The sequence below is a fragment of the Nannobrachium achirus genome (genome assembly GCF_963921795.1).
Source record: "Nannobrachium achirus genome assembly, chromosome: 3".
In the NCBI taxonomy this organism is placed as follows: domain Eukaryota; kingdom Metazoa; phylum Chordata; class Actinopteri; order Myctophiformes; family Myctophidae; genus Nannobrachium; species Nannobrachium achirus.
In genome coordinates, this window is record NC_137812.1 from 51863749 (window position 1) to 51891616 (window position 27868).

At 42.5% G+C, this 27868-nt stretch overlaps 1 protein-coding gene across 1 annotated transcript; it reads left to right on the top strand.

Moving 5' to 3' along the window:
* Positions 1 to 24818, top strand: g3bp2a (G3BP stress granule assembly factor 2a). The gene is made up of 13 exons (XM_080722072.1): positions 1 to 181; positions 3673 to 3791; positions 5048 to 5129; positions 5968 to 6141; positions 6819 to 6909; positions 7112 to 7217; positions 12663 to 12843; positions 15267 to 15368; positions 17235 to 17337; positions 17658 to 17717; positions 20244 to 20372; positions 20861 to 20979; positions 21390 to 24818. Exons 2-13 carry the CDS (start codon positions 3697 to 3699, stop codon positions 21672 to 21674), a joined length of 1527 nt encoding a protein of 508 aa, XP_080578198.1. The 5' UTR covers positions 1 to 181; positions 3673 to 3696; the 3' UTR covers positions 21675 to 24818.
* The last annotated feature ends 3050 nt before the right edge of the window (positions 24819 to 27868 follow it).

The window sequence follows — 27868 nt, forward strand, 5'->3', positions numbered from 1 at the left end:
ATTGAAGCCATCACTTTAATTTCTGATACAGCCAGAGATCATAAAGTCTCAAGACAGTGGACGGTGGGAAATATCATATTTCATAACCTGGAATACTTTGTATTTCAGAAACGACCGGTTCTCTATTCGTTCTTATTTATTTTCTAAAGCATTCTGTCTAATTAGATAGGTCTTTCAAAAGGTAAGTTGGCTACCTTTCTAGCTAGTTGTTAGCTTCAGGGACGTCAAGCTAGCCGACGCTATGCTAGCTTTTTTTCTTCTTTAGCATGCTAGCCAGTGCTTTGTCTGATCTGGACTGAGATTCCTTGTACGGACAGACAGCAGCTGCTTAATATGCTTCTATATCCGTTATGGAGTCAGTTTGACTAATAACCTTGGTTCATTAAACTGGCTGTTACACCGTTTAATGACGAGTGTCGGGCAGATCGGCAACGTTTAACGTCTTCCTTTGTTTCCACACATGCTAAGGTTAGCCAGTTAGCCTCGGACAGTGTTTCATTGATGATGTCTTAACGTTAGGTTTTTTTAGGTGTAAAATCTCATGTCCAATCTTTAGTTTAATTGATCGGTAATAATCGGCCATTCGTTGACACGTCCCACTATTATACAATGGTTGCTAGTTGTTAGTAAACACAGCGCCCGGGCCTGCCTCTCTCTGGTGCAGAACAGATGCACTGCATTGTTTGACCGGGATATAACATCATCAGGAGAGATGCCAAGGTCCATTATTTATTGGGCATTTGACATTTTGAGCCACGGAACACCATTTGATGAGGTTTAGGCTCCCAGACCCAAAATTCAATAATATTTTGTTGTCGTTATTGAGTTTTGGTCCATGATTCCGGAGCATCCCCATGATTCCATGCTGTATTGGTGTGTTAGGAGGAGAGATAAAACAGGCAAACGTTGATCAAAATAACAATTGTTCTACATTCACTAATTGTGCAGATTTATTAAGTAAGCAGATGTTTAACAAGTTAACTCTTGAGCGTAAAATGAAAGCAAATGGACCCGTCCATTTGGTTTCATTTTACGCTCAAGATTTAGAGATGATCTATAGGGTCCATTTGGTAATTTTGGTTACAAACGACATCAGAGTGAAAGCCAAGGATTTGTGCAAACAAAATGCGCTCGACTGCGATATTCTCAACTCTTTATATCAGTGGTTGTCAAACTTTTTCATGTTAAGGACCCCCGAATTGACACTTTAATACCAGCCCGTTTGAAAGGATATATATGCCAGGGACCCCCATAGAAGATTACGGCTCTATAGCAGTGATTCTCACCCATTCTAATTCAAGGACCCCCAGTTTGACACGCATTAGGCTACGGACCCCCATTTAATGGCATTTCTATCTCCAAGCATTTATATTGTAAAATCAATGTAATTTAACTGGGGGTCCATTTGGTTCCATCGGAGTTACATACCCCCTGGGTCCATTTCGGTTCCTAATCCTAATTATCATTTAGCTGGGGACCCCCTGGAACCCCCTCAAGGAAGGACCCCTGAGGGTCCCCGGGCCACTGGTTGAAAACCACTGCTGTAAAAGACCGTGACGACATTTTCACACATGGCTCAAATAAATGAGTACCTGCGGTGTTGTGTTCGTCCGAGGTTTAACGTCAAACTGAGCTGAACGTGACAGTGTGACCGAAAAACAACGACGCCACAAGTTAGCAGCTAACAGCTAACCTAGAGCAGCGCTTCCTCCTCACCGGTGTTCACTTCACTCACTGTCAGTCCAGCTAGGCTAACACAGTTTAGCCTGTTTTAATCTAGCTCAGTGCAGTGGTTTTCATCCCTTTTCAAGCCAAGGTCCATTGTTTATTTGCATTTGAGCCACGGACCACCATTCGATGATATTTACTAACCCTTCAGACCAAAAACGTGGAATATTTTGTTATCGTTGGATAACGATTTTGTTCTCAATTCCATGCTGTATTGATGTTCGTACATAGGAGAGATAACAGGCAAACGTACGTAACAAAAGTGACAATTCTTCTACATTCTCTAATTGTGTAATGCAGATGTGTAATATAACTATTGAGCGTAAAATTAATTGAGCGTTTCATTTCACGCTCTCAAGAAGAGGTCTATATGGGTCTATTGGTTACCAACTCCATCATTTAGCTGGGGACCACTTGGAACCTCCTCCAGGGCCACACTGGTGGTCCCCGAACTTTTTTTGGGTCAAATTATCCAAGCTGCGTGGTTGTCGCGAACCGAAAATAGCAGATCTTCAAGCGCACACCACGTCACAGCGCGACAGCTGCGACGCGTTGTGAGCTTGTAGATCGTCTATATAGCTCGCCGTTTAATGCCTCTAGCATAGCCAACCAATCCGGTCAATTATGTGATAATAATAAAGCGATAATGAATGTTAGGGGGTCAAGTCCGTTCCTGATCAAACATTTCATAACCGTGCTTATAAATAGGGCAAATCAAGTGCAAACTGCCTATAACGATCAAAACATCAATGTAGTTGTAGCTAAACCATGGCAGGCCCAAAGTTATGTCCATCACGATGCATGCAGTGCAGTCCCCCTTTAAAATGTAACGTTGATGATGTAAAAAAGATATAATAATAGTGTTGTAATAGTGTAATAGAGTTGCACTGCTTGACATGATGCTGATAGTGTGGTTTAGTTGCACTGCTTGACATGATGCTTTGCTAAGTAGTAGATGATTGTCCTCCTTGTCACAATGGATAGTGCAGTAGTGGATGCATTGCTAGCTAGCTAGAGGTAAATCACAGGCGAATCATAGCCTGGTGTATGAAGAAGAAAGATTAGCCATCTGCTCCGTGCTGATAAGCAGATGTAGATTTAAAGCTAAAAATGTGACTTGGATTAATTTACGCCGTTTTGCATCCTACAATATCTCTGTGGTTATTTGCAAGTTGCCTCAACTAGCCCCAAACCTGCTAAAATTATCTTGTACATTATGTGCAAAATGACGGCTTGTTAAACCTTAATTACCCTTACATGAAGTAACCTTACACGATGGAACGTTTATAGTGGTTAATACTAATGCCTACAAGGGACACAAAAGTATAGCTGAACAATAATTGACATTGTTGCCTATTCATAACCACTCTATACCAGGGTTCCCACAGTCATGAAATTCCTGGAAATATTTTGAAATGAGAAAAAAATAATTCCAGTCCTGAAAAAGTTTTGGAATTGATCAAGGGTCCTGGAAGGTCCTGCAATAAATGGCTATGCATGTAAATAGAGGGTTCCCTGACAAGATTTTCATACCTTTTGACGTGAACGCGTGCGTGTCCATCGTGCACGATCCGCATGCACACCACAGTCCGTCCACGGCGTGCACACTTTATTTTTGCTACTCTCCCTGTCTTTGGGCATTGCACATAGGAGAGACTTGTTATTGCCCTGAAAGATTATTATAGTCCTGGAAATTGGGTTAAATATTCTGGAAAAGCTTTGGAAATTCATTAGTAAAAATACGTGGGAACCCGGGTGCTATACCAGCCTCTATTGGAAATGGTTAATGGAAATGGCCAAAACAAACGACCTGCACTACACTATGGAGTTTATGCCACATTTGTTATCTTGTGATGAGTTGGCATGATGGTGTCTAAGCGTTGCTGCATTTGTTTAGCTGGCATCATCGTTACTGAATCATTGCCATTGTTCCTTCTGTTTCAGCACTTAATATTGTTTACCAAAGAAATGGTGATGGAGAAGCCAAGTCCCCTGCTTGTAGGGCGGGAGTTTGTGAGGCAGTATTACACACTCTTAAACAAGGCACCAGACTTCCTGCACAGGTAAACCCAACACAGCACTCACTAGGAATGCCACCGATCCAATCTCAGCCAAAAATATCGTGGATTGGATTGCAGCGAAAATGACCGATCATAAATGTGTGGATTTATTATATATCATATATAAATATATCAAATGTGCTATATCGGATTGTTATTGATTCTGCCATCTATACTATAATTTTGCGAATGTCTGTCTGAGTGAGTGAGTGAGTGTCTGTCTGTCTGTATGAAACAGCGTTTCTCCTCGGTGGCTGGAGCAATTGATCTGAAATCGCATCACCATCAGCATATGAACACACCTGACATAACTGTGAAGCCCGTTTGTCACTTTCACAAATCGTATGCTGTATAATAGCATTTTTATGGTGTATCTATATCTATTTAGCCTACAGTACCTTTTGTGACCACACATGTTAAGGGAGGGGCGCTGTTGTTCAGGCCATGCACAATCACACACAAACCCACACACACGCACACACGCACACACGCACACGGGGGGGGGGGGGGGGGGGGTTAGCCATTAAACAAAACGGGTATTTCTTACATTGATGCTCCTACATATTATCATGCAAGCACCAGTTAAAGTTACTTTCCATCCCTCATATACTGTATGCACAGTGCACATCCCATAACCCACACACTGCACATCATTTTGGAGCTCATATCTTTGAACGGGTAAGGGCTAGTATCAGTAATCGGATCAAACGTGAAAAATCTAGATTGCAGCATCTCTAGCACTCACAAGTGGAATGTTGACTGGTTCATGTTAATTCTCATTCTAAATTCTTATATTTGATGGAGACGATGTGCTATCTCTTGAGTCAGAGCTATCTTATTAATAAGGGAAAATTACAAAAAGCACAGTTGTTTAATTTGGAAGTGGAACATTGTGACCCATATTCCCAGTTGTCTTGCACTTGTTGATTTAACTTGAGAGAGAACAAATGTCACTAGTTTGAATTTGTTTGCCTAGTGATATCATCAGGACATGTATCATTGTGTTGGACAGCTCATCGAAATTATGAAAATACAAAAATAGCATGACCGTAAGTCACACTCACTGGGCGATACGGCTGAGAACATATAGGTTTCAAATGACAGTTACTATGTTGGTACAATGCCATGTGTTTATAGTGTAATGGCCAAATAATTAACCATATTGTGTTTTTCTACAGCAACAATTACAAGTTTGGAAAAAATTAAATAAAGCTGTGGTATTGGCATTAATATGCCTAAATGTTGTGGTCTTGTTCTAGGTTCTATGGACGGAGCTCTTCCTATGTTCATGGGGGACTTGACCCCAATGGGAAGCTAGCAGAAGCAGTATATGGGCAAGCAGTAAGTTTGTGTTTTATTTATATCTCTTGAAAGATATTTTCATGTATCCCTCTTGAAAGATTATGAACACATCTATTGTAAACTCCCCATGTATGTGGCAAGGACAATTTTACAGATTTGTTAATCAACAAATCGATAGTCAAGGATGGCCATACTGTGCATGATGCTACACCTTGCCATACATTAATGCAGTCTAATGTCTGGTAAAGTGAAACTACTGTAGAGTGTGAAAGTTGGACTGTAGCTGATTATTCTTGTCAAACATGTTTGTATACTATTTATAGGTGAGTTATTAACCCTATTGAAGATTCACAGAGAGAAACAAGCAACATCCCATTGTTCTGCTTGCTTTGGATTGTAGTTGCATTGCTGATTGACTTCTTTACAGCTACACATGCATTTAACAAGTCTTGTTTTTACATTGCCAGCATTTGGACCACATTTTGGCTCAATGTTTTCAGTGCTACTGCTTTGCCCAAACCTTTTATATAAGTGTATTGGGAATCATGATCGAGAGATGCACTCAAAGCCTGAAATTTAAGGGACATTTACTCGAATTAGCCTGCCTGAACCTAGTGAGGACTGAGGACAGCAGCATACCAGAGTGATATCAGAGTGTACCAATGTGAACTCAAGTCCAGCCTACTAGCTTTACTTCTGCCATAAATATTCCTTCACACAAGCCATAAATATCACCTGTCTTCCATGTTGGCACCATGGACTTGGATACATTTTCTGTATCGTCAAACGCTTTTAGCTTTCTAAATTAAAAGATTGATTATTCGGATGTCTCTTGTGCACACAGTCTCACACTCCTCTGTCTCAACATATATTTTAGGAAATCCACAAGAAGGTCATGTCCTTGCAGTTCAGCGAATGCCATACTAAGATCCGGCATGTGGACGCCCACGCCACGCTGAGTGATGGAGTGGTGGTTCAAGTCCTGGGAGAGCTATCCAACAACGGCCAGCCCATGAGGAAATTCATGCAGACCTTTGTCCTCGCTCCAGAGGTGAGGGCATCTTTCAAACCATCCACGTCATAGAGGGCAATGGCTCAAGTTGACAGCAACATTTAAATAAGCAGAAATGCTTGAAGGCAAAATATGCAGGGAAAGGATGTTTTGTTTGTTCATATTAAAGGAAGGGCTATACGCACTTATGCCCAGAACATCTTATGCCCGGTACGTATTACCTTCTACATAAGCCACTGAGCAGCAGCAGCTGTGCATTGAGTGCCTTTCTAGGGCTGTTTTCTATGAATGGAGAGCACGTCTCACATTTTTGCCATGGGTTTCATACAAACAATCTTAAACCGTTTATAGGCTGTCATAAAAGAAGAAACTGGGTCCTTATGCTTGTGTGGAAAATGGGCAGGGGATTAATTTGTGTATTGCGTGTTACAGTATATCGCCTTAGTATTTCAAAAGGGGCCCAAGTTAAATTGAAATATTTTAGTTTAATGCTAGCCTATAAAACGTGGGCCTTTATGAACATGCCGAAACTTGGATTAAGTTAAGTATGGGGGAAACAAATGGTGGAATTCTTCTGAAATGTTTGAGCTACCAGGTGAAGATTATGGCAACCCCATTGATCATCAGCTTCCTGATGAAATGGTCTCCCAATGTGTGTGAAATGAGTGGGGAGGGGGAAATCTTTAGTGAATGTCTTTCCCCATGTTTTCCCTCAGGGTTCTGTGGCAAACAAGTTCTATGTCCACAATGATATCTTCCGTTACGAGGATGAGGTTTTTGGTGATTCTGAAGCTGAGCTTGATGAGGGTAAGGGGAGCTCAACTTTTACATACATTTTATGTTTACAGTGATGGACTGCAATGCAACTTGGTAAATAAAGAGATTAAGATTAAGGATAACACCATTGATAATAACAAAAATAAAAACTATAGGAGAAACAAACCACAGAACTTGAATTCCATTTCTTCTCCCCCCCCCCCCCCCCCCCCCCACTCATTTCCCTTCTTAGAATCTGAGGAGGAGGTTGAGGAGGAGCCAGAGGAGAGGCAGCCATCACCTGAGCCCCTTCAGGAGAGCCCCAACAGTACCACCTACTACGAACCACACCCTGTCACGTACGTTCAGATTGGCCTTTATCATCCATACAGAACTGTAGATTATCCTTTGGAAGCACACTAGAGCTCTTCACGTGTAAAAAAAAAAAAAGAAAATCTAAATGGACCGTCAAATTTCTTCCTATTCCAACCTTTTCCTGTGAGTGGCCCCTTAACAGTTTCGTCCGATTCTGCCCCGTTCCGACTTCCTTTCTTTTTTTACAGATCCGTACCTTACCATAACCTGTGAAATTTGTCCCGAAATCCGATTATTTCCGAGATTCCGACAAACCCGATCATTTTGATTATTAAAGCTCCATGTGCATGAGACAGCGCACACCCCACTCGGTTAATACACTAGGCGTGGGGCGGTATCGACATTTTGTTACCACGATTACCGTCTTCCCATTTACCGTCGGTATTGCGGTAATTACCGCACCCCCGTATCTATTAATAAAAGGTTCGGCGATAAGCCAAAATATTGCAATCGTCTTCCCAAAAGTCGCCTCTCCACAGCCTGACTGCCCGAGTTATACTTCCCCGTACAGCACAGCAGGTTTGGCTTTGAAAGGAGCAGATCTACAAGCTCACAACACGTCGCATCCGCGAGGCGTTCTGAGCTTTTAGATCTGCACTGTCGGCCAGTGTCGGGTTACCATAGTAACGGTAGCTACTTGGGCTTTTAAGACACAGACTGCTGTGTGAACAAACCAGAAGAGAGACGGAGACGGGTAATCAGATCGTGTACAGTGATTAAACTCATGTGCACGTCTGAAATCGCAGCGATTGAGTGCTGATATATACAGGTTTTAGTGACAAGACTTGACAGAAAAGGTTATAAAATCGGCGACGGGGCACAACGGGCGAGTCGGCGCGACTCAGTGGGAAAAGTAAAAGATAGTTTCATTTTCGCTTTTAGTCCACGCGGTCCGCGCTCCGCCTGTAATCCGTATGAATAAAAAACAAAATGCCACAAGGTACTACTGCCACAACACAAGGTATGTATTAACATACTTGTGTTGTGTGGATTACAGTCAGAGAAATACGCTTCTCCGTGCTCCCTACTACTAGGCTGCTGCTGTGTCTGTGTAGACTCGAGTGACGTATGTGGCTTCCAAACCATAGACGTTCCAAACCTGTGGTACGCGGCCCAGAGCAGAGCGGCATGGAGCGCATGCGGTCCTCGCCTCTCCCCCGTTTTAAAACTCGCTTGTTTTCAATAAAAAATAGACTATTTTGACCGCGGTAAGGACCCTGACACCGCGGTAGGCCTCGGTATACCGCGGTACGGCGGTACGGCGGTTACCGCCCCCAACCCTATAATACACACAATGATAGACAGCCCTGTGTTCCCAGGTAATGCAAGGAAATGCTACCGATTCTGACCCGGCCCTGAGTGATTATGATAAAACACTGACCGAAACCTGAACGCTCTAAAGCACACACCATCGCCTAATCTAAGCACACACTATTCTGTAAATGACATGAAACAATCATATAATACCTAAAAAGAAAAGAGAGGTCACTCAGACACATTGTAACAATCATTCGCACAGCCAATGAGCAAGCCTTCTGACTGCGATGTCAGCTCAGGCAAAAAAACTGTCCTCATGTGGAGTGTCGATCATTGCGATGTAGCAGATATCATTCAAGCATTCTTTCCCAGTAGAAAAAAAACGTTGCGACTAGTATTTAACACATATGGTGCCAACCCCGAGTTTCCCGAGTTTGTATTGGTACTAGTGTTGTGCCAACCCCGAGTTTCCCGAGTTTGGGCCGTTTTTGAAAAAAAAAAAAAAAAAGAAAATTCAAATTTTTTTTTTTCTAAATTTTTTTTTGGACCTCCAGAAATGTATTAGGCATGATCGCGATCGCGAAATTGCATGTTTAACCCCCATACCAACCCATTCTTTCAAACATGGCAGCCATGTTTGTTTACATCTGTAGAAAACATAATCTATCTATAAATGCGAGAAGTCTCTGCCTGTCTGTCTGTCTGTCTGTCTGCGTGTATGTAATCCGCGTATCTCGAGAACCGTTCGTCCCACCGGCTTCAGATTCGGCACGCGCGTTCTCCGCCGCGGCGCGGAGTGCAGTGCCCGGCCTCGACCCGACGCGCGTTTTTTCCGAAACGGCGCAAAACGTTCGGAATCTCCTTATGCGGAGCTGATTGTTGATTGTTGACATCAGGCTGTTCCGGAGGAAATCGGCGCAAGCGCTGACTCATTGTGACATCATTTCATAAAAGGCTCTGACATCGCGTACGCAACATGAGTCAACACAAAATGCCATGGTTATGTATCTCCATATATGGGCATATGGACAGATCTCCATATGGGCTACATATATGGGCATATGGGCACTGCTGACTCATATGGGCATAAAGGGGACACAGATATATGGGCATAAATGGACGTATCGGCACAAGGGCTGACTCATACAGAGATCTCCATATGCGGAGCTGATTGTTGATTGTTGACATCAGGCTGTTCCGGAGGAAATCGGCGCAAGCGCTGACTCATTGTGACATCATTTCATAAAAGGCTCTGACATCGCGTACGCAACATGAGTCAACACAAAATGCCATGGTTATGTATCTCCATATATGGGCATATGGACAGATCTCCATATGGGCTACATATATGGGCATATGGGCACTGCTGACTCATATGGGCATAAAGGGGACACAGATATATGGGCATAAATGGACGTATCGGCACAAGGGCTGACTCATACAGAGATCTCCATATATGGGCATATGGGCAGATCTCCATATGGGCTACATATATGGGCATATGGGCAGGGCATATGGGCAATCTGACATCACTTCTGCTGACTCACGGCGCAAAACGTATCTATAAATGCGACAAATCTCTGCGTGTCTGTCTGTCTGCGTGTATGTAACCCGCGTATCTCGAGAACCGTTCGTCCCACCGGCTTCAGATTCGGCACGCGCGTTCCCCGCCGCGGCACGGAGTGCAGTGCCGGGTCTCGACCCGACCCGACGCGCGGTTTTCCCGAACCGGCGCGAAACGTTCGGAATCTCCTTATGCGGGGTTGATTGTTGACATCAGGCTCTGACATCACGTACGCAACATGAGTCATATGGAGAACGCGCGTGCCCGTGGGACGGAACGCGCGTGCCCGTGGGACGAACGGTTCTCATATGGGGGCATTCATATGTATCTCCATATATGGGCATATGGGCAGATCTCCATATGGGCTACACAGATATATGGGCATAAATGGACGTATCGGCACAAGGGCTGACTCATACAGAGATCTCCATATATGGGCATATGGGCAGATCTCCATATGGGCTACATATATGGGCATATGGGCAGGGCATATGGGCAATCTGACATCACTTCTGCTGACTCAAAGACAAACAGTTAAACAGATGGTCTACATATATGGGCATATGGGCATTCTGACATCACTTCTGCTGACTCAAAGACAAACAGGCAAACAGATGGTCGCTGACTCATTGTGACATAAAATGGACGCAATTTCCGTATATGGGCATAAAGGGGACACAGATACAGAGATCTCCATATATGGGCATATGGCAGATCTCCATATATGGGCATAAAATGGACGCAAATAGACAGATATCTCCATATATGGGCATATATGGGCATAAAATGGACCCAGAACTATATCTGCAGTGATCTCCATATATGGACATAAAATGGACGCCGACAGACAGATACTGATATCTCCATATATGGGCATAGATGGACACAGGCAAACAGATGGTCAAAACGGGTCCTATGACAACAGGTATAATGGGGTTTGTATTAAAGGGCGGGGCATTCATTCCCTATTTACATCTTCCCGAGTTGGCCAGGTCGCCGTGATAATCATGAATGCCTGAACGGATTTCCAAGCGGATTTTTTTGTTTGAAAGCTGTGAACAGCATCTACACACGTGGTGCATCATCTAGGCATGGGCGTGCACTTTTTACACACTTGCACAATTACATGGAAGTCTATGGTAACCATGGCAACGCGAGACATTGAAGAGAAAAAATCATTGCAACATAAGTGTTAACTCTATATATTAAAAATATAAACATTATGTGCCGCGGTTCCCTGTGACTGTGTGACAGACGTTAACATGTGAAGGAAGATTGTAGCACTAGCAAGCATGTCAAGTTAGACGAATGTCAATTCTTAACTTTGATACGATATAGGATATACTATTAAAACCTCCCTTTTTCAGCACTGAGAGCTATATGACTATTAATTTAGGCTATTGTCTTGATTTGTAAAGAATAAGTCACTTTTATTTGAATAACATGAGAATGAGAATAACAAAGTTTGAGGCTGCGAGTCGTGCGACACCCCCACACGCACCCTCGTGCCGCCGAGCCTGATGAAGTGTTGCCTGGCAGTCGTGTGGAGAATGTTAGGCAAACGCTAGCCGTTTTGCCAACGACGCGTCGAGTGCCTTCATAACTTATGGAAGCCAAAATATTTCCACACTTTGACCTGTATGAAGCAGGAGGGTTTTCCTATTCTTCTGTGGGGTTATCATCGCTGACTCCAGCAGTGGAACATAACATAAAGCTGTCTCTCTCTCTTTCTGTGAGTCTCCTCTGTCTGCGTCGCCTCTTTTTTTTTTCTTCTCCTCTTCCCCCTGTCGGAAGCATGCATGCTTTGAACCACAGACATATAAAGCTAGACGCCTCCTTCGGCTAGGGGGCGTATGCATCTAGCAACCAAGGGAATCTTCGTCACTTCCGTGTTCATTGCTTCCGCGTGCGTCACACATACGGAAGTCGGTAAGCCAATCAGAGGCAGGTGGGGGCTGGTCTTTACGTATGCAGCGCAACATCGGAACTGTTGAAATGAATTGTGGTCCTTGGATAAGTCACGGAAAAGACACACTGTGATTGGCCAGTAGTCACTTTGACTGACAGCGTTCCCTTGGTTTTTCCAGGAAGTCCGGGCTAGAACTTTTGCACATCGCTCCAATTAACTGCAGAGGCGAACGAGGCATCTAGCTCTTTATATCTGTGCTTTGAACACCACAAAACATAACAAAAGGGTTCGGATGTGCAATTGAACGTGCATGCGTTGAAGTGAATCACGATTCGGTGTGTGATGTGAACGTCAATTTCGATTCATTTCGAATCAAGAATCGTGACAGCCTTAGAACCTACTTACTTGACTTACGAGACTCTAGATAAGAACATAAGTTTATGCAGGGCTTGACATCAACCTTTTAAGGCGCTTGTTCTTTGGACAAGTAGATTTCCCATTCACTTGTCCGTGCACAAAGGTCACTTAGATAAGAACATAAGTTTATGCAGGGCTTGACATCAACCTTTTAAGGCGCTTGTTCTTTGGACAAGTAGATTTCCCATTCACTTGTCCGTGCACAAAGGTCACTTTTCCGGATAAAAATGAGACACTTCATAGTGATTCTTTCTAAAATGCTATTGATTGTTACCTTTGCAGCAATGGAGTTGAAGAGCCCATGGAAGAGCCGACTCCAGAACCCGAGCCAGAGCCTGAACCAGAACCCAAGGTAGAGGAAATAAAGTCGGAGGTAGATGACAAAGTTCTTGAGGAGATGGAAGAGAAAGCCCCATCCCCTGTTCCTGTTGAGTCTCCTCCCAACACCCAAGAGCCCCCCAAGGTGAGAACAATTTCTCTTGTCTCAATTGGTTGGTGTTAGTGATGTTTTGGTAACAAATAAAAAAATGTTAGTTAAATCTATTCTGATAGTAATCATTGAAGAGTTTGTTCAGTTACAGGGGTCTCCCTATCTTATCCTATCCTAGATCCACTCTAGCCCAGGTGCTGGAGGTGGGAGGAGAGCTAGCTGGAGGACATAGCGTAAACCTCTGTGTGTTGTGCTCCCCTGTTGAAGCTCCTCGCTGTTGTCGGGAGAAAATAATTTTGCAGCTCCATGTGTGTCGGAGGAGGCATGTGGTCGCATACACACCTCCCCTGGCCAAAGGTTGGGACTGGCAGCGACGGGTACTACTGGCAGCGATCACCTTTTTACCTCTGGTTTGGTCAACGTTGCGATGCCCCTTGGCCTCCCTGGCGGATGGTGCCCATGCCCGGGAGGACAGGGGAAGTGGGCTCGCAACACGGCTGGCTCATGGCTGCGTCTGTGTCGGATATGGGTGTGCTTCTGTGGGCTGTGTATGCAAATATAGAGAGGGATGGCAAGGAGAAAAAAGGGAAAACACATTTATACATATAGTATATGTATAAACAGTATAATACTGTAGCATAAAAAGTGTCCGGTATGTTCATGAGGTTAGACATGAGGTTCAAAAAGGTAGCAGGTCTGTACATGAAGTTAGAATAAACTGGTCTAGTGTGAGGACAGATTGTGTGCTGTGTATGCAAATGGGTCTGTGTTAGGGTTGGGGACGGTAACCGCGGTATACCGCGGCCTACCGCGGTGTCAGGGTCCTTAGCGCAGTCAAAAAAGACAATAAAGAGGCAATTTTTATTGAGAACGAGCGAGTTTTAAAACGGGGGAGAAGCAAGGACCGCATGCGCTCCATGCCGCTCTGCTATGGGCCGTGTACAACATGTTTGGAAGCTTAATGGGCCATCAGTTTCCTTTTCATCGAAAATGAAACTAACTAGACCCTAGGTTTTGCCGTCACACGGAGACAGAGAAATCCCCACTGGACACTGACTGGAGCAGCTGTCTCGTAGCAGGCAGCAGCGTTAAACCTTCTCCATTATCCACACGACACAAGTATGTTTATACATACCTTGTGGCAGATTCTTTTTTATTCATACGGACAGAGCGCGAGCCGCGAGGACTAAAACCAAAAATGAAACCAGCTTCTACTTTTTCCAACACGTCGCTGACTCCGTCGGCGATTTTACAACCCTTTGTGTCAAGTCTTGTAACTAAAACCTGTCACTCAATCAATGCGATTTGAGACGTGAATCAATGTACACAATCTACCCGGGCCGTCTCTCATCTAGTTGTTGTTCACACACAGCGTACTGTGTCTGAAAAGCCCCAGTAGCCTACGTTACTATAGTAACCCGACAGTGCACAGATCTACAAGCTCAGAACGCGTTGTGGATGCGACGTGTTGTGAGCTTGTTGATCTGCTCCTAAGCCAGACCCGCTGTGCTGTACGGGGATGTATAACTCGGGCTGTGGAGCGGCAAATTCTGGGCAGATGATTGGAATATTTTGGCTTATCGCCGAACCTTAATTGATAGATACGGGGTGTGGTAATTACCGCAATACCGGCGGTAAATGGGAAGACTGTAACCGCGATAACAAAATGTCGATACCGCCCCACCCCTAGTCTGTGTGACTGAGGACACATGGTCTTTTTGGCTGTATTCCGCTTTCTATCGTTTCAGAGGCCTCTGCCCTCGAGGTCATAACATAATTCTATTCACTATTCAGCCACCACATTTATCAATGTCCCCATACCCCACTTTGAAAACCTCTGACATAGTTCATACTTGACTGTTGATTTCACTTCCACCTCTGGTACACCTCTCCACAGAGTGGAGAGGTGTACCAGAGGTGGCAGTTGGGCACAGATCAATATTAATAATGTGATAACCACTGCAGTCCTGATCTAGAAGTCTGAAAACAAACACAAGTTGGTTTGAATATAGGTTTCAGGTAGCTAAGAACCATGTGAGGATGAGGACACTGCTGTCTCTGCAGTGTGAATAGAATCAACAGTTTAAGGTTTGATAGCATTGCAAAGTCGGACAGATATGAAAGAACTGAGACTCTGAAATCTATGGTAGATCTAGAGTAGACAAATCGCATACAGATGGATCGGATACATCAAGACAGCAAGTCTACATTCCTGTGGGAAAACACTGTACAGTACATGGACTTATCTCTGATATTGTATTTGTGTTCAAATTGGAAAGAAAAGTACCATTTGAATTAAAGCACTTTTCTCTGAATTCAGGTGCATAGTTTTGAAAGCTTAACGTGTGTGTGCACCTTAATTCTTTTTATTTCACTTAAACTATCCATTATTGTTTATTTTTGTTTTTTTCCCCCTGATTGGTTTTAACGATTGTTTTCTTCCTACCACTTGTCAGACCTTCTCTTGGGCATCGGTTACCAGTAAGAATCTGCCTCCCAGTGGAACGGTACCCTCCTCTGGAATCTCCCCCCATGTTGTCAAAGCTCCAAGCTCACAGGTAATTTGTGATGTGATTCTGGTATTGTGGACACAAGGTGTTAGATTTGGCCACGAGAAGCCTATCCTGTGGCCACTAGAACTGTTGAGGTGTGCCCACTGAAGCCTATCCTGTGGCCACTAGAACTGTTGAGGTGTGCCCACTAGATGAGGATCGTGTGCCCACAAGCTCAGGGTTTCATCAGCATGTCTTTTATATTAAAGGAGTAGTTCACCCCCAAAATGACTTTTTTTCTATTGATTAGTCACGCCATGGAGACTAGAGTTAAATAATATTTTTAGTTTTTTGTCGCATTCCTAAGACAAAAATGTGATAACAATAAATGTACCCCCATTCGTTCCGGATGGGGACGGGTCCCCATCCGGAATCAATGGGGGTAAATTTACTCGAATCAAATTTTTGTCTTAGGAATGTGACAAAAACCAAATAATATTATTGAACTCTAGTCTCCATGGCGTGACTAATCAATAGAAAAAATGTCATTTTGGGGGTGAACTACTCCTTTAAGTAACTAATTGAACCACACTATATAACCATCCCTCTTCGTGTCTATCCACTTATATCATGTCAGAAAGTCCTAAATATAAGATGACCTTGAGTCAAGGGGACCAAGTTGGGTCAAGGTCCTTGACCAACTTCGACTAACAACATTTTGTGTCACACAAAGCTGTTACTTCATTGACAAACGATAGAGCTGAAGACCACCTTTAAACTACAAGCTTTCATCATCATGTTGGTGTGGTCAGCAAGAATTGTCAGATGTATTACAAACAGCGGTGTCAGCATGTCAACACATACTAACATGCAAGGTTGTACAATCTTTCCTGTGTTCCTAATGAGCAAGAGTAAGCGCTTTGTAAACTTGTGTGTGTGACAAAAGATTTTCCTCTGTAATTAAAGGGGATCAAGCTTCTCCAGGGGTAAACTGCCATTCATAAAAGGGTCCAGGTGGAAAGCCTTTTTGTTCCAAGTAGGGTAGCACGGGTCAAAAAAGACCTGTCCTGTAACGGAACCGAGGATATTTGGACTGAACAGAGTTTACCAGTGAAACGTTCTGAATTACTAGTGGCCCCGGACCAAAATGGCACACAGTCCGAAACGAAGCCAGGGAAAATGTACCAGATCTGACCAGGATTTTAGACCCGTACTGTATCCAATGCTATAGTATACTTATATTAACCATTACTTGAGACTGGATGTCGTCTCGTCTACTCCAGAGTGCTGGGTGCACCTCCCCCACGCCTCTGAAAGCTACAGCGGAGGGTTGCGCCGTGTGTGTGTGTGTGTGTGTGTTATTTTTTTTAATAAAGATTCGCGTCTCGGGTTCTGGGCAGACCTGTGCTACCCTACAGTTCCAAGTGAAAAGAAGAATCTGTGAAAATGTGAGCGATGACTTGGACAGGAGCAAATACATGTCACTGAAAGTGACTAATTGGATACATGCGATAAAATAAGGCTAAAATAAGGCTAAGACCACTGCCAGCTTATACAGCATTGACAGGACCAGGTATACAGTAGGTTAAGCAGGGAGGGTGGAGGGTAAGCTTACCCACCATTTTATTTATTTAGATCTATTTGGGGGGAAATGTCAAGCCTTTATTATTTTGATAGTGATCGTAGAGTGAGATGGGGAAATGGCAAGATAGAAAAATGGGGAAGGGCATGATTGGATTTGAAGTTGGATTGGCTGTGCAAGGACTTAGCCTTAATGGTATGCCCTCTACCAGGTGAGCCACTGGAGTTCCCCAGGAAGGAGCATTTATACATGGTTTACAGTGGCATTTCTTCTTTTTTTTTTATCACTGCTTATTTTTGCCATTGTGCAAATACAACATTTCTTCCTCCCTCACTGTGACCCCATAATAGCCCAGAGTGGAGGCTAAGCCTGAGGCCCAGACAGCACCTCTCCGACCACGGGACCAGCGCACACGTGACAGACCCGCCTTTGCACCACGAGGACCCAGGCCAGGTAATGAATCCTCAGTTTGCTGTCCTGTGCCAATCTGATCTGTATCCTTTTCAGATCAGAGCTTGTGTAGGATAGATGTTTGCGTCAAAATCCAGGATCTTTTGTCTTGTGATTTGCCTTGCATTACAGATGATTTTTAAACATGTAATGTGTTTTCAATTATCTGTTTGTTTTATGTAAGATTCATTTCCCATTAATCGATTTAAAATGTCTGTTTACATTTTGTCCAAAGTTATTAATACAAAACTAATATTTAATTCTTTCAAAGCTGTTCCCTATTGACTGTGCTTGCTGACAACATGTTTTTTTGTCACTGTCAGATGGTGTTCCATCCTCAGAGTCACAAACGGGGAAACCTCACTTCAGCTTTGTCAACAAAGGTAATGTCACCCACTTAAATACCAGGAGCTGAGTTGTTGTTTGAGCTGAGGACAGTTGATTGTATACTGCAATTTTTGTTCACAATCAGTAATTGTACTGGTGCTAAGAAAATGGTATTGGAAGTAGTGGTTGTTGATAGGTGTGAAAAGTACAGTAACTTTATACCCAATGGGCCTCATTCGCAAAGAGGCATTTTATTTTGTAATTCAAAAAATGAATCTTTCATATTTTCTAGATTCATTGTGTATGCATGGAAATGGCCAAAAGCTTATTTTTTTCCTTTTTTTTTTTACTTGGATTGTATGGCACACAGCTCTTGAAAATATAAAAATCCATATCTCAAAATATTAGAATATTACACAAGACCACTCAAAAGAAGGATTTATAATACAGAAATGTCAACCTTTTGAAAAGAGTGTTAATTTATGCACTCAATACTTGGTTTGCTGGTACCGCTGAGGTGTAGTGGACCAACACCAGCAATACAATGCAATGCTGATTATGCTCCTCTGTGTTTTATCAAGTTCAGAGTCAACACAGCCATCTATTTTAGAGCATTTGTGCTTCTGTAGGTTGACAAGCCTTATGGAGATGCTGATTTCCTTTTCCAGAAGCACTTGGCATCTGACCACAGAGCCAAAACTACTAGTAACTGCAACTACTGTACTCACCATAGTATTACTGGGCTTAACTGACTAGCACAGTACAGAGAATCTGTGTTGTATTGTCAAAAGGAAGATGAGACACCAGACTCAACCACAAAGATGGGCTAAAGGCCTCTATCAAAGCAAACCTGGGCTTCCATAACACCTCAGCAGTACCACAGGCTGATCACCTTCAGGCCATGCCCAATTAATGAAGACATTTGTTCAAAAGTATTAGACCAAGTATTGCGTGCATAACATCATTTTCAAAAGGTCTACATTTTGGTATTACAAATCCTTCTTTTAAGTGGTCTTGTCTAATATTTTGAGATATGGATTTTTATATTCTCAAGAGCTGTGTGCTCTAGAAATCCAAATAAAACAAAAAAAGCTTTTGGATATTTCACTGCATGCACAATGAATCTAGAATCTATGAAAGTTAAATTTTTTGAATTATATTACAGAAGAAGAACTGCAGTCTGATTTAATCATTTTCATTTGTACGTTATTTATTTTGTTATGTGTTTTTCCATCATGTACACTGATTCTCATGTCTGTTGTTGGGCACTTGTATGTGGCACAAATCATGTATTATTAAAATGCTTTATCATTGATGGAAAACGGTGCCAAACTTCAAATAAAATGTTTATATGCCCAACATTTGTCATAACTATATGTTAAGCTATCTATTGCTTGATCTATGTATTGGATACATATAAGCTAATACTAATAGGCCTACTTATAGACATGATTCAAAGTCATTTAGAGCTGAATATAATTATGTCCCTCTGTGTTGTGACAAGAAGCGGTATATGCTTGCAGATTGGCTAATTGTTATGAGTGACGCCGTTGAACTTGCACTTAACGTTGGATGTTCCATTTACCTTTCATGGTGTGAAATGGGACGTGGAACAATGCTAATGATCTACACATGAAATGTAGAATTCATTATCTGATTTCTGTTCTGCACGAATTAAGGCATTACACAGCCTTTTGTGAATCATGCGTCAGGCTTTAATGAAAAAACATACACTAAAGCTTTGTGAATGAGGCCCATTGTCTTTAAAGATTTTGGTCGAATATTCTATTAGTCATAAATGTAAACGGCACCTGGTGCAGTAAAGCCCGTTTCAGACCGGGGAATATTAACGCGGGCGTTCTCGCTTGGATAAGTGGGTGTCTGGCCTCAGTCTCATCAGAGTCATGTGCAGACGCGTAGCGTGGGAAAAAAGGTAACCACAATCCAGCTCAAAACGAGCTCAGGCTGTGTCTCTCATTGAAACTGAATTACTAAGGTGTGTCACTCGCTCCCTGTCTGAAACGGCCTGAAGACATTAACACAGTCCCTGCTGGTCAACTGCCTGATCAACAATTTAACTAGGGGGTTCCCTGCCGATCAACTTTGGTCAACTTTTATATAAAAAGTAATTTTTTAGATATTATTTGCGGAGGAAAAACTCCCCTGGACTGGAAAACGATGATTTTGCTGGCAGGAGCTGGATTATTTATGTATTTACTCTGGCATTGAATGAGTGAAAGTGAAAAGGATAACACAAAAAAAGTCCATTGTGGTTCTATGTATTCAATTCATCAACATGGCATACAAAATTAACACAATAATACATGTCATCAACAAAGGCAAATAATATGTACAAAAGAGAGGAAAAAAATACGTTTACCTCCCCTTTCGGTCTCCTCATGGGTGTTTTTTCAATTCCGAGATGATAGTATTGATGCTAATTAATAAGGGTTATGATTTATCCATAACCCTGTTATCCCCTGTTATCTGAATGGGTGATTGTAATACAGATGTCCAATAGTGTATGCGACCCAATGCCCCTTTGTGATGCGTTGTGGTGTGTACTGTATGTGTCCATACAGGCAGAGGAGATGCAGAACCCAGTGAGATGGACAGCAGACGGATCATCCGGTACCCTGACAGCCACCAGCTTTTTGTTGGCAACCTCCCACACGACATAGACGAGAGCGAGCTTAAAGACTTTTTCATGAGTACGTCCACCCTCCTCAGGCCCAAGGAAGAAAACAGTGGTTACCTTCCAGTTAAAGGGATATTTCACTTTGAAACATGTTTTGGGATGTCTTGACGTCTACTCGGGCTTTTGTGAGCACCCCAGTTTTTAAGTTGCTAGATATTTGATATTAATTTTATCGGACACACCCCCTTCCTATACAAACCCATTGTAACTTTAAACTTGCATAGTTTGAAAGTGAAATATCCTTTTAAAACCACTATTTCACAATATTTAAAAATTATACATTTATGTTTGTACAGTACATTAGAAAATCCAAACAAGTGCCCCCTATTCCTCACCCCACGCTTGGGTTGCAACAGTTTATTGAACTAATCACTGTAATTGATTATGGAAATGAATCTATTAGATTTGAATAAAAATGTGTCTCCTCAGACATCCATGTTTACATTACACACATTTGGCTGTAATTGGGAGGATTTTATTCATGTCTAATTTGTCTTCCAGCGTATGGAAATGTTGTGGAGCTGAGGATCAACACCAAGGGTGTGGGAGGAAAGCTACCCAACTTTGGCTTTGTGGTCTTCGATGACTCTGACCCCGTGCAGAGAATCCTGGGGGCTAAGGTAGAGGCGACAAGTACACTGACGTTTCACTATCCACTTAATATGTTTATTTGGTGACGTTTTGGTTGTACACATTGCAAACGTTTTTTTTTTAATCACTTACTAACTTCATTCTCTCAACATCATTGAGAATCTAACCTCCCACTCCTCCAAGTCATGTCCCTACTGTATAAATTCAGGAACTCGATTACGCTCCTAGAATCGAGAAGTGTTTCTGACAGCAAACATTACAAGAATTACTCTAAAATTTTAAAGAAAAGAGTGCAGATCAAACTCTTTCAACAAATATCCTGTGTGCAAACCGGCGATTGAGGTGGATGGTGAAACTGATTGGGTTTGTGGGTACTTCTAATGTATTTTTTACCTGCGCTTTTTGCCCTGTTGGTAACCTTATCCCACTCCTCTTGCAGCCCATCATGTTCCGTGGTGAGGTGCGTCTGAATGTGGAAGAGAAGAAGACGAGGGCAGTGCGTGAGCGAGAGACTCGTGGAGGGGACGACCGTCGGGACATGAGACGCAGCGACCGAGGTCCCGGTGGCCCGCGTGGCATTGTGGGAAGTGGGATGATGCGCGACCGTGACGGCAGGGGCCCGCCCATGCGGGGAGGCATGGCCCCCAAGCCTTCCGGTATGGGTTCTGGGAGAGGGGCCGGTGGTCAGGGAGGAGAGGGCCGCTTTGCTACCCAGCGCCGCTGAGGAAAAGAAACATCAGCATTTTTGGAAGAAGTACCACCATGCTCTTCTACATCATCTTCGACCGCTCTCGTTAACGAAACAAAATCTACATGTATAAACGTATATATTTGTTTTGTTTATTTGTTTGTTTTGTGGTTTTTATTTTTCTCTTTTGGCTTTGGAATGTGACACAGCCTGTCAACCATTTCTTTGATGTGAAACGGACAAAAAAACAAAATAAGCAAACAAAAAAAATTACATGTTTTGCTTACTAGCTGTGAGCTGAGCATCCTTTTTCCAGTATCTCAAGAAGTCACAAACATTTAATTTGTAAACTTGTGGAAAAGGAAGGAGAAAAAAAGGCAAACCAACCATGAGTATTCTGCCACACTAGGAGGGGACTGATAAGACTTGTACCTACAACAACACAGCCCAGCATTTGGAAGAGATTATATTGCCTTGACTTAACAGGGGTGCGCTACTTCACGAAGTCCCTCTATTGCACATTTTCTATGGTAGTTCTCTGCCCGTTACTGTTGGGGAAAAAAGAGGTCGTGGTGCAACTTTCGTGCAGTTTTGAGACAGGGGAAAAGCTTGCCTTTTTTATTTTATTTTTTTGTGTTTCCTTTTTGAAAGAACACTGCTTCAAAGAAAATTGCATAATGCACTCATCAATATGCACTAATGGGTACTTTCTGTCGTATTACATTGACATCCATGCTCGGAACGCAGCTGGAGAGACGACCCTTACTGTTTTGCTTTTTGTTTTGTTGTCTCAAAGCGATACGACGTAAAATGGGGCAGGCCTCCCATGCTGGCTCGCGCAGAGCCCGTCTGCTGTGACCAATGTACTGTTTCCACAACTTTTTTGACCCAAAACTATGCTTTCAATTATTGCTGGATAAAACAAGACAAGCAAATCTCTACAGATTATATATATTTTTCTTTCCTCCTTTTATCAAATAAGATAAAATCTCAGAATCCTGGACTCTTCACCAAACGAATTGTGGGGGAATAAAAAGGATCAACCAGAAACCAAGCTGACCAATAGGAGAGTGGTGGCAGTGATGGTGGCTCACTCCGTTTTTCTTCTGTCGATTCAAAGTTGGTGTTTTTTTTCTTCATGCTTTTCCTACCAGCTAGACCGTGAAACGGGGACCGGCAACATACCCCTCCCCCCCCCCCTCCCATCCCTCCCCTTCCCTGTCTTAAAAGCGAAGTAACATAATAAATGTACAGCAAAAATCATAGTTTACTGTATGTTCTGTTTTCTGTGTACAATTTATTTTTTTCCGCCTTCAACTTGATTTAAAACAAAAAGCATGATGGTGCCTTCTATTTCATCTTTCTCCAGTCTTAACTGTAAAAGGTTGAGGTTTGGGACTTTGCTTTTTGCCCCATAAACGGGGTTGCTCATTTTGTCTATACTAGGAGCAGAGAAACTTGCAGTATTCACAAGATTAAAGTGTTTTGCTTTTTGTTCGTTTCTGATGCACATTTCGTCCCTTTCGTTACTGTTCTACCTACTACCTAAGATAATCTGCTGTGAGTTTTGTACATTTGTTTATATTGTAGCGTCTGCTCTGTCCGGGTTTTTGTAGACAATGGGTGCCTCATAGTTCTTGTTTGTGTTGAGGAACTACTCTGGGGGAGGGGTTCATTTAAAAATCTGTCTGAAAATAAAGAAGTCTTTGGAGTTGTCAAAATAACAGCTTCCCAGGAAAATGTGGGGTTCAGTTTAAGACTTGGTTCTTGATGAAAAGTAAATTTTGGACAATGTAAAGGCACACACCCATCTCATTTTGTGATTCAGACATGGATCTAGACACCTGTATAAGCCATTACTTTCAGTCTTTAGTCAAGTTAGCACATGGGTTAATTGCTGGACTCACAAATCTCAGACTGTTCATGTTTTCTCTGCAGAAGTTTTGTATTGATGTCTGTGGGTTGGCTTTATCTTCAGCCTAACATAACTTTTCTATCCATTTGTATTTTCACATGCTGATTATTCATCTTCCTAGGATATCAATTTGCTTTTTCTCCTCAAGGCAAGTCTTACTATGAACGTGATAACTAGTTGGATAATCCTTCTAATAACCTAAAACTAGTTGTGTTTTTTTTTCTTTTTTTTTTTCCCTTAACCACATTTTAGGGAGTGACGGTTGTTTTATTTGGCTGTCTTGCACTGAAAGAGGAAGGCATATCTAATGTAGCAGTTTATTGACACGTATAGTAATTGGGTCTTCCTTGTCTGGGGGGTATTAAACTATTTGCAACATTTATGGGACAATCTGCAGTGGTTTCAGACACCCAACCTGTCCAAATGTATCTTCAGACAAAACTGGATATAGGTAGCTTTCATCTTGTCTATTACCCATTAATAAATACTGTATTGTAAATCAATTTACAGACATGGTGCAAATACTTCACCATGAGGTAAAGATTTAGCTGCTCTCTGTCTTATTGCAGTTGAGCTAAAAGAGTAGTTTCCATGTGTAAAATCCTATCCAAATGGAGAAGCTATTGTTTGGTGCCCCCTGCCTTTGGCCTAGTGTTATGACTGCAAAACCACTTTCCCCCCCAAAGGTATGTCTCACCAGTGCCTAATGATATCCACTCCCCCTCCCTAAATAAAATAAATTGTCAGATGATTGCCTAATAATGAGGGCACCAACACCTTTGCAACAATGGTCAGCTAAGAGGAATATAGTGAAGTGCCATCATGCTTTCTAGCTCGTCATTGCTATAAATCTTAGTGGCATTAAAAACAAATGTGAGTATATAGATATTTAGTTTCTTTGTTTCTCCCCTTTTCACTGAGGTTTACAGTGATCCACACTTAACCAAACTTGAAAAAGGGTCCCTTGAGGAAACAGCTGTAAACCTTTTTTTCCCCCGTGGTTGCATATGCAGTAGAGTGGATCCGCATTGTGTATCATTCCAGTCCCATATTATTTTCCCCCCCCCTAGTGGAAATAGAATGAACCATCTCGGCTTTACCGGGTGTTTGTAAACAGTTCGTTGCTATCTCCATTTACTGTGTTTACCTTCTACTTGTTTCTAGTTGGGGGGAAAAAACTGTTGCAGGTGGAGATCTCTTTTTTTTTTAAGTTTTCCATTTTGAATGTGTTGAACTTAACATACAATAAACTACTGATATCAGCACCACTCATAAACTTGTCATGTTTTCAGGCCGTATACGATTAAAAGGAGAGATCATGTCATTAATCTTGCATGAAGACAAAGGAGACAAAAATGCAGACACTAACTAAATGTATTTGCCCCAGGGCTTGCATTTTGCTACCAAGCAAAATTCCTCACAGTTTTCCCTCAGGAAGATGGCACTCCCTAAAGTGGTGTCTGTATCATTCCAAAGAGCATGGATTTTTGACCACTGAAGGTGACATTGGTTAAGTGGGCATACATTAATAATTTAGGTTCTTGTGTAAACCAGATTTTCTTGCAGGGTGTGATAGGTATTGAGCAAGTATTCCAGTCTTGGTGGTATATCTAATTAAGTTTGAGGTTTAAAAGAACAACCCTTAACTGAAATTAAAGTTTCAAAACTACTGTTACTGTTATTCATGATAATACTTTTCCGTCACTTACAAAGTGTTGTTGTTCGTAATGTTATTTGTACACATTTTATTTGCAATTTAAATTCTCGAGTCTGTTACAAATTACCTCATTCCGTACTGTCCTCATCCACAGCAGTTTATGTACCACTTTTGAGGCCTCTGTTGTTTTTGACTTTGTGAAAAACATCACCATACCTTACAGCATGTAGCTCTTCTACCCTGGATTTGAAACTAGTTTCCTGGCCAAGTGCTGACATTTTTACCATTGAGCTAATTGATCTGGCATGCTTGCTCAGGGGATAAATTGAATCTTGACCTTCAGGTCAAAAGTTGTGTCAGATCCTGTGTCTAGGTAAGTACATTAAGTAAGTGCACATTTTATGTATTCAGCACTTCTCACAGAGTGTTCTACATACAGTGAGATTAAAACAAAACAAGGTTTTAAGGCAGTAAAATGCTGCACAATTCATCTAAAGCAGGACAACAACACAAGCATGGAAATAAAATCATAAGGTGAGACACAATCATAAATGTCTCAATAGAAGAGCAGGGAGACAAAATGCAACCACCGTAACTGTATATTATATTGTATTAACATAATATATACCGTACAGATTGGACAAAATTACATTTTATTAATAAAAAGGTACATAGTGAGGCTTTAAGAGGGAAACCAACTGGCTGTCTGGTGCTGGCATCACGAGTGCTGACATTTTTATGATTGAGCTAAGCTAATAGAGACGACCTGCTTGCTTGGGGGATAAATTGGATCTTATACTGGATTCTGATTGGCTTAATACAGTGGTAAATCAGTCAACAACCTTGAGTTGGCTCATGGACCCCGCCCACTGTTGTGTTGCAGTTGTGACATTTCCAAGATCAATGCAAGTTACAACTGTGTTGTCTTGGTAGAAGTGGTAGAAAAGGAATTTACCATTCGAGGGTTGTGGGTTGTTGGCTGATTTACCACTGTTTCAGGGTTGTGGCACGAGGCGAAGCCGAGTGGCGAGTGCCAAACAACCCTAAATGTCTAGGTGAGACGTGACCTTTGACACAATCTAATCTAAATGCTGCAATAAAGAGCAGGGAGACCAAATCCAACCAAACCAATTGTGGAGGTTATATCGTATAAACATACTCTACCATACAAATTGGACAAAATGTATTAAATTAAAAAAAGTTCCATAGTGAGGCGTTAAGTGGGACACTGGGGGCCTTTTCCACCGGCAAAGAACCGGTTCCGGTTCTTTCTCCCGCCTATGGGATGAACCAGAGGTGTGCTTTTCCACCGAGAACCGGAGTTGGTTCCGAACCGTAAAAGTTGGTTCGGAACCGGAACCACAAAATCCTTGTTTTTTGTGGTTCCAGAGCCAAATGCTTGGCTCTGGTTCAATCTGGTGGAAACGCAAGCCGGTTTGCAAGAACGAACCAAGGTTCCCAAGAAAGTTGAACCGGCACTGGTTCTGGAACCGGTTCTTTGCCGGTGGAAAAGGCCCCTGGCTGTCTGGTGCTGGCCTCTGGCATCATGAACCATGAGGAAAGAAGACACACCCAGGGAAACTGTGCCCTCTACTGGCACACACACACCTAGTGTCAATAAGGGTTATGATGGAGATGGGTGTTATAGTAGTAGGATACGCAAGGCCAGACTGGAAGGTATGAAAGAAACACACAACACGAGGGGGTGGTTTTTGATGTGTGATCGGTCCAGGTGGTTTAGCTGTAGTAGGTTGTCTGGTTGGAGTGGCTTTAGGTTTAGCTGTAGGTCGTCTGGTTGCAGGAGTTTCAGGTTTAGCTGTAGGTTGTCTGGTTGGAGGGGCTTCAGTGAAAGAAAAGGTCTCACATTCAGGGTTCTCAGTTCCTGCAACAGGATCAGCAGTGTTGTCCACCTGGGTTGAGAGGCCGTAGAGTAGACAGACTGCTGATCTACAAGGAGAGAATAATTACAATAATCAGTTGATGGTCAAAGTTGCTCAAGTTTCTTACGAGTATAGGCCTGCTTTAAATTATGATATAGGCCTACCATTTTTGACATCTTTTGGTGAGGTCTGTTGACTGTTCTCAAGGTCTCCACTGATGGGAACAGCTCCTTGGGAGAAAAGACCAAATACCAGAATGATGCCTTGTCATTTGATTACGTCCTGTAGTACAGTGGTTCTCAAAGTGGGGTCCAGGAAGGTCCTTGGAGGGGTTCCAGGGGGTCCCCAGCAAAATGTGTTATACTGTGGCTATTTGCTTGTACATCTGCTATTTTTGCGAACTTTACAAAAAAAACATCTTGAAAGTATGGAAACTGTATTATTAGTATTGTATTTTTAACGTAAATCTTCTCCTCTTGGGGGATCGCTGGCACAAAACATTTTCAGATGGGGGTCCGTGGCCAAATACAAGTAAATGTGGGGGTCCTTGACATGAAAACATTTGACAACCACTGCTGCAGTAATTGTATGAGTTTGTGAAGCTGAAGCAGGATACTGCTGTAAACTAGCATCTGTATGCTGAGTGACTGGGCAGATTGCCTCTTTCCCCTTTACTGATGATTTAGATCAGGGGTCTTCAACGTTTTCAGGCCAAGGACCCCTTAGCTGAGAGAGAGATGAAGCAGGGACCCTCACTAAATATTGTATAACATTGTGT

Coding starts and splice junctions, on each gene's coding strand:
- g3bp2a (XM_080722072.1), top strand. CDS start 3,697: ATGGTGATGGAGAAGCCAAGTCCCCTGCTTGTAGGGCGGGAGTTTGTG. Junction 6,142..6,818: donor CCTTTGTCCTCGCTCCAGAG/GTGAGGGCATCT, acceptor GTTTTCCCTCAG/GGTTCTGTGGCAAACAAGTT. Junction 17,718..20,243: donor CTTCAGCTTTGTCAACAAAG/GTAATGTCACCC, acceptor GTGTCCATACAG/GCAGAGGAGATGCAGAACCC.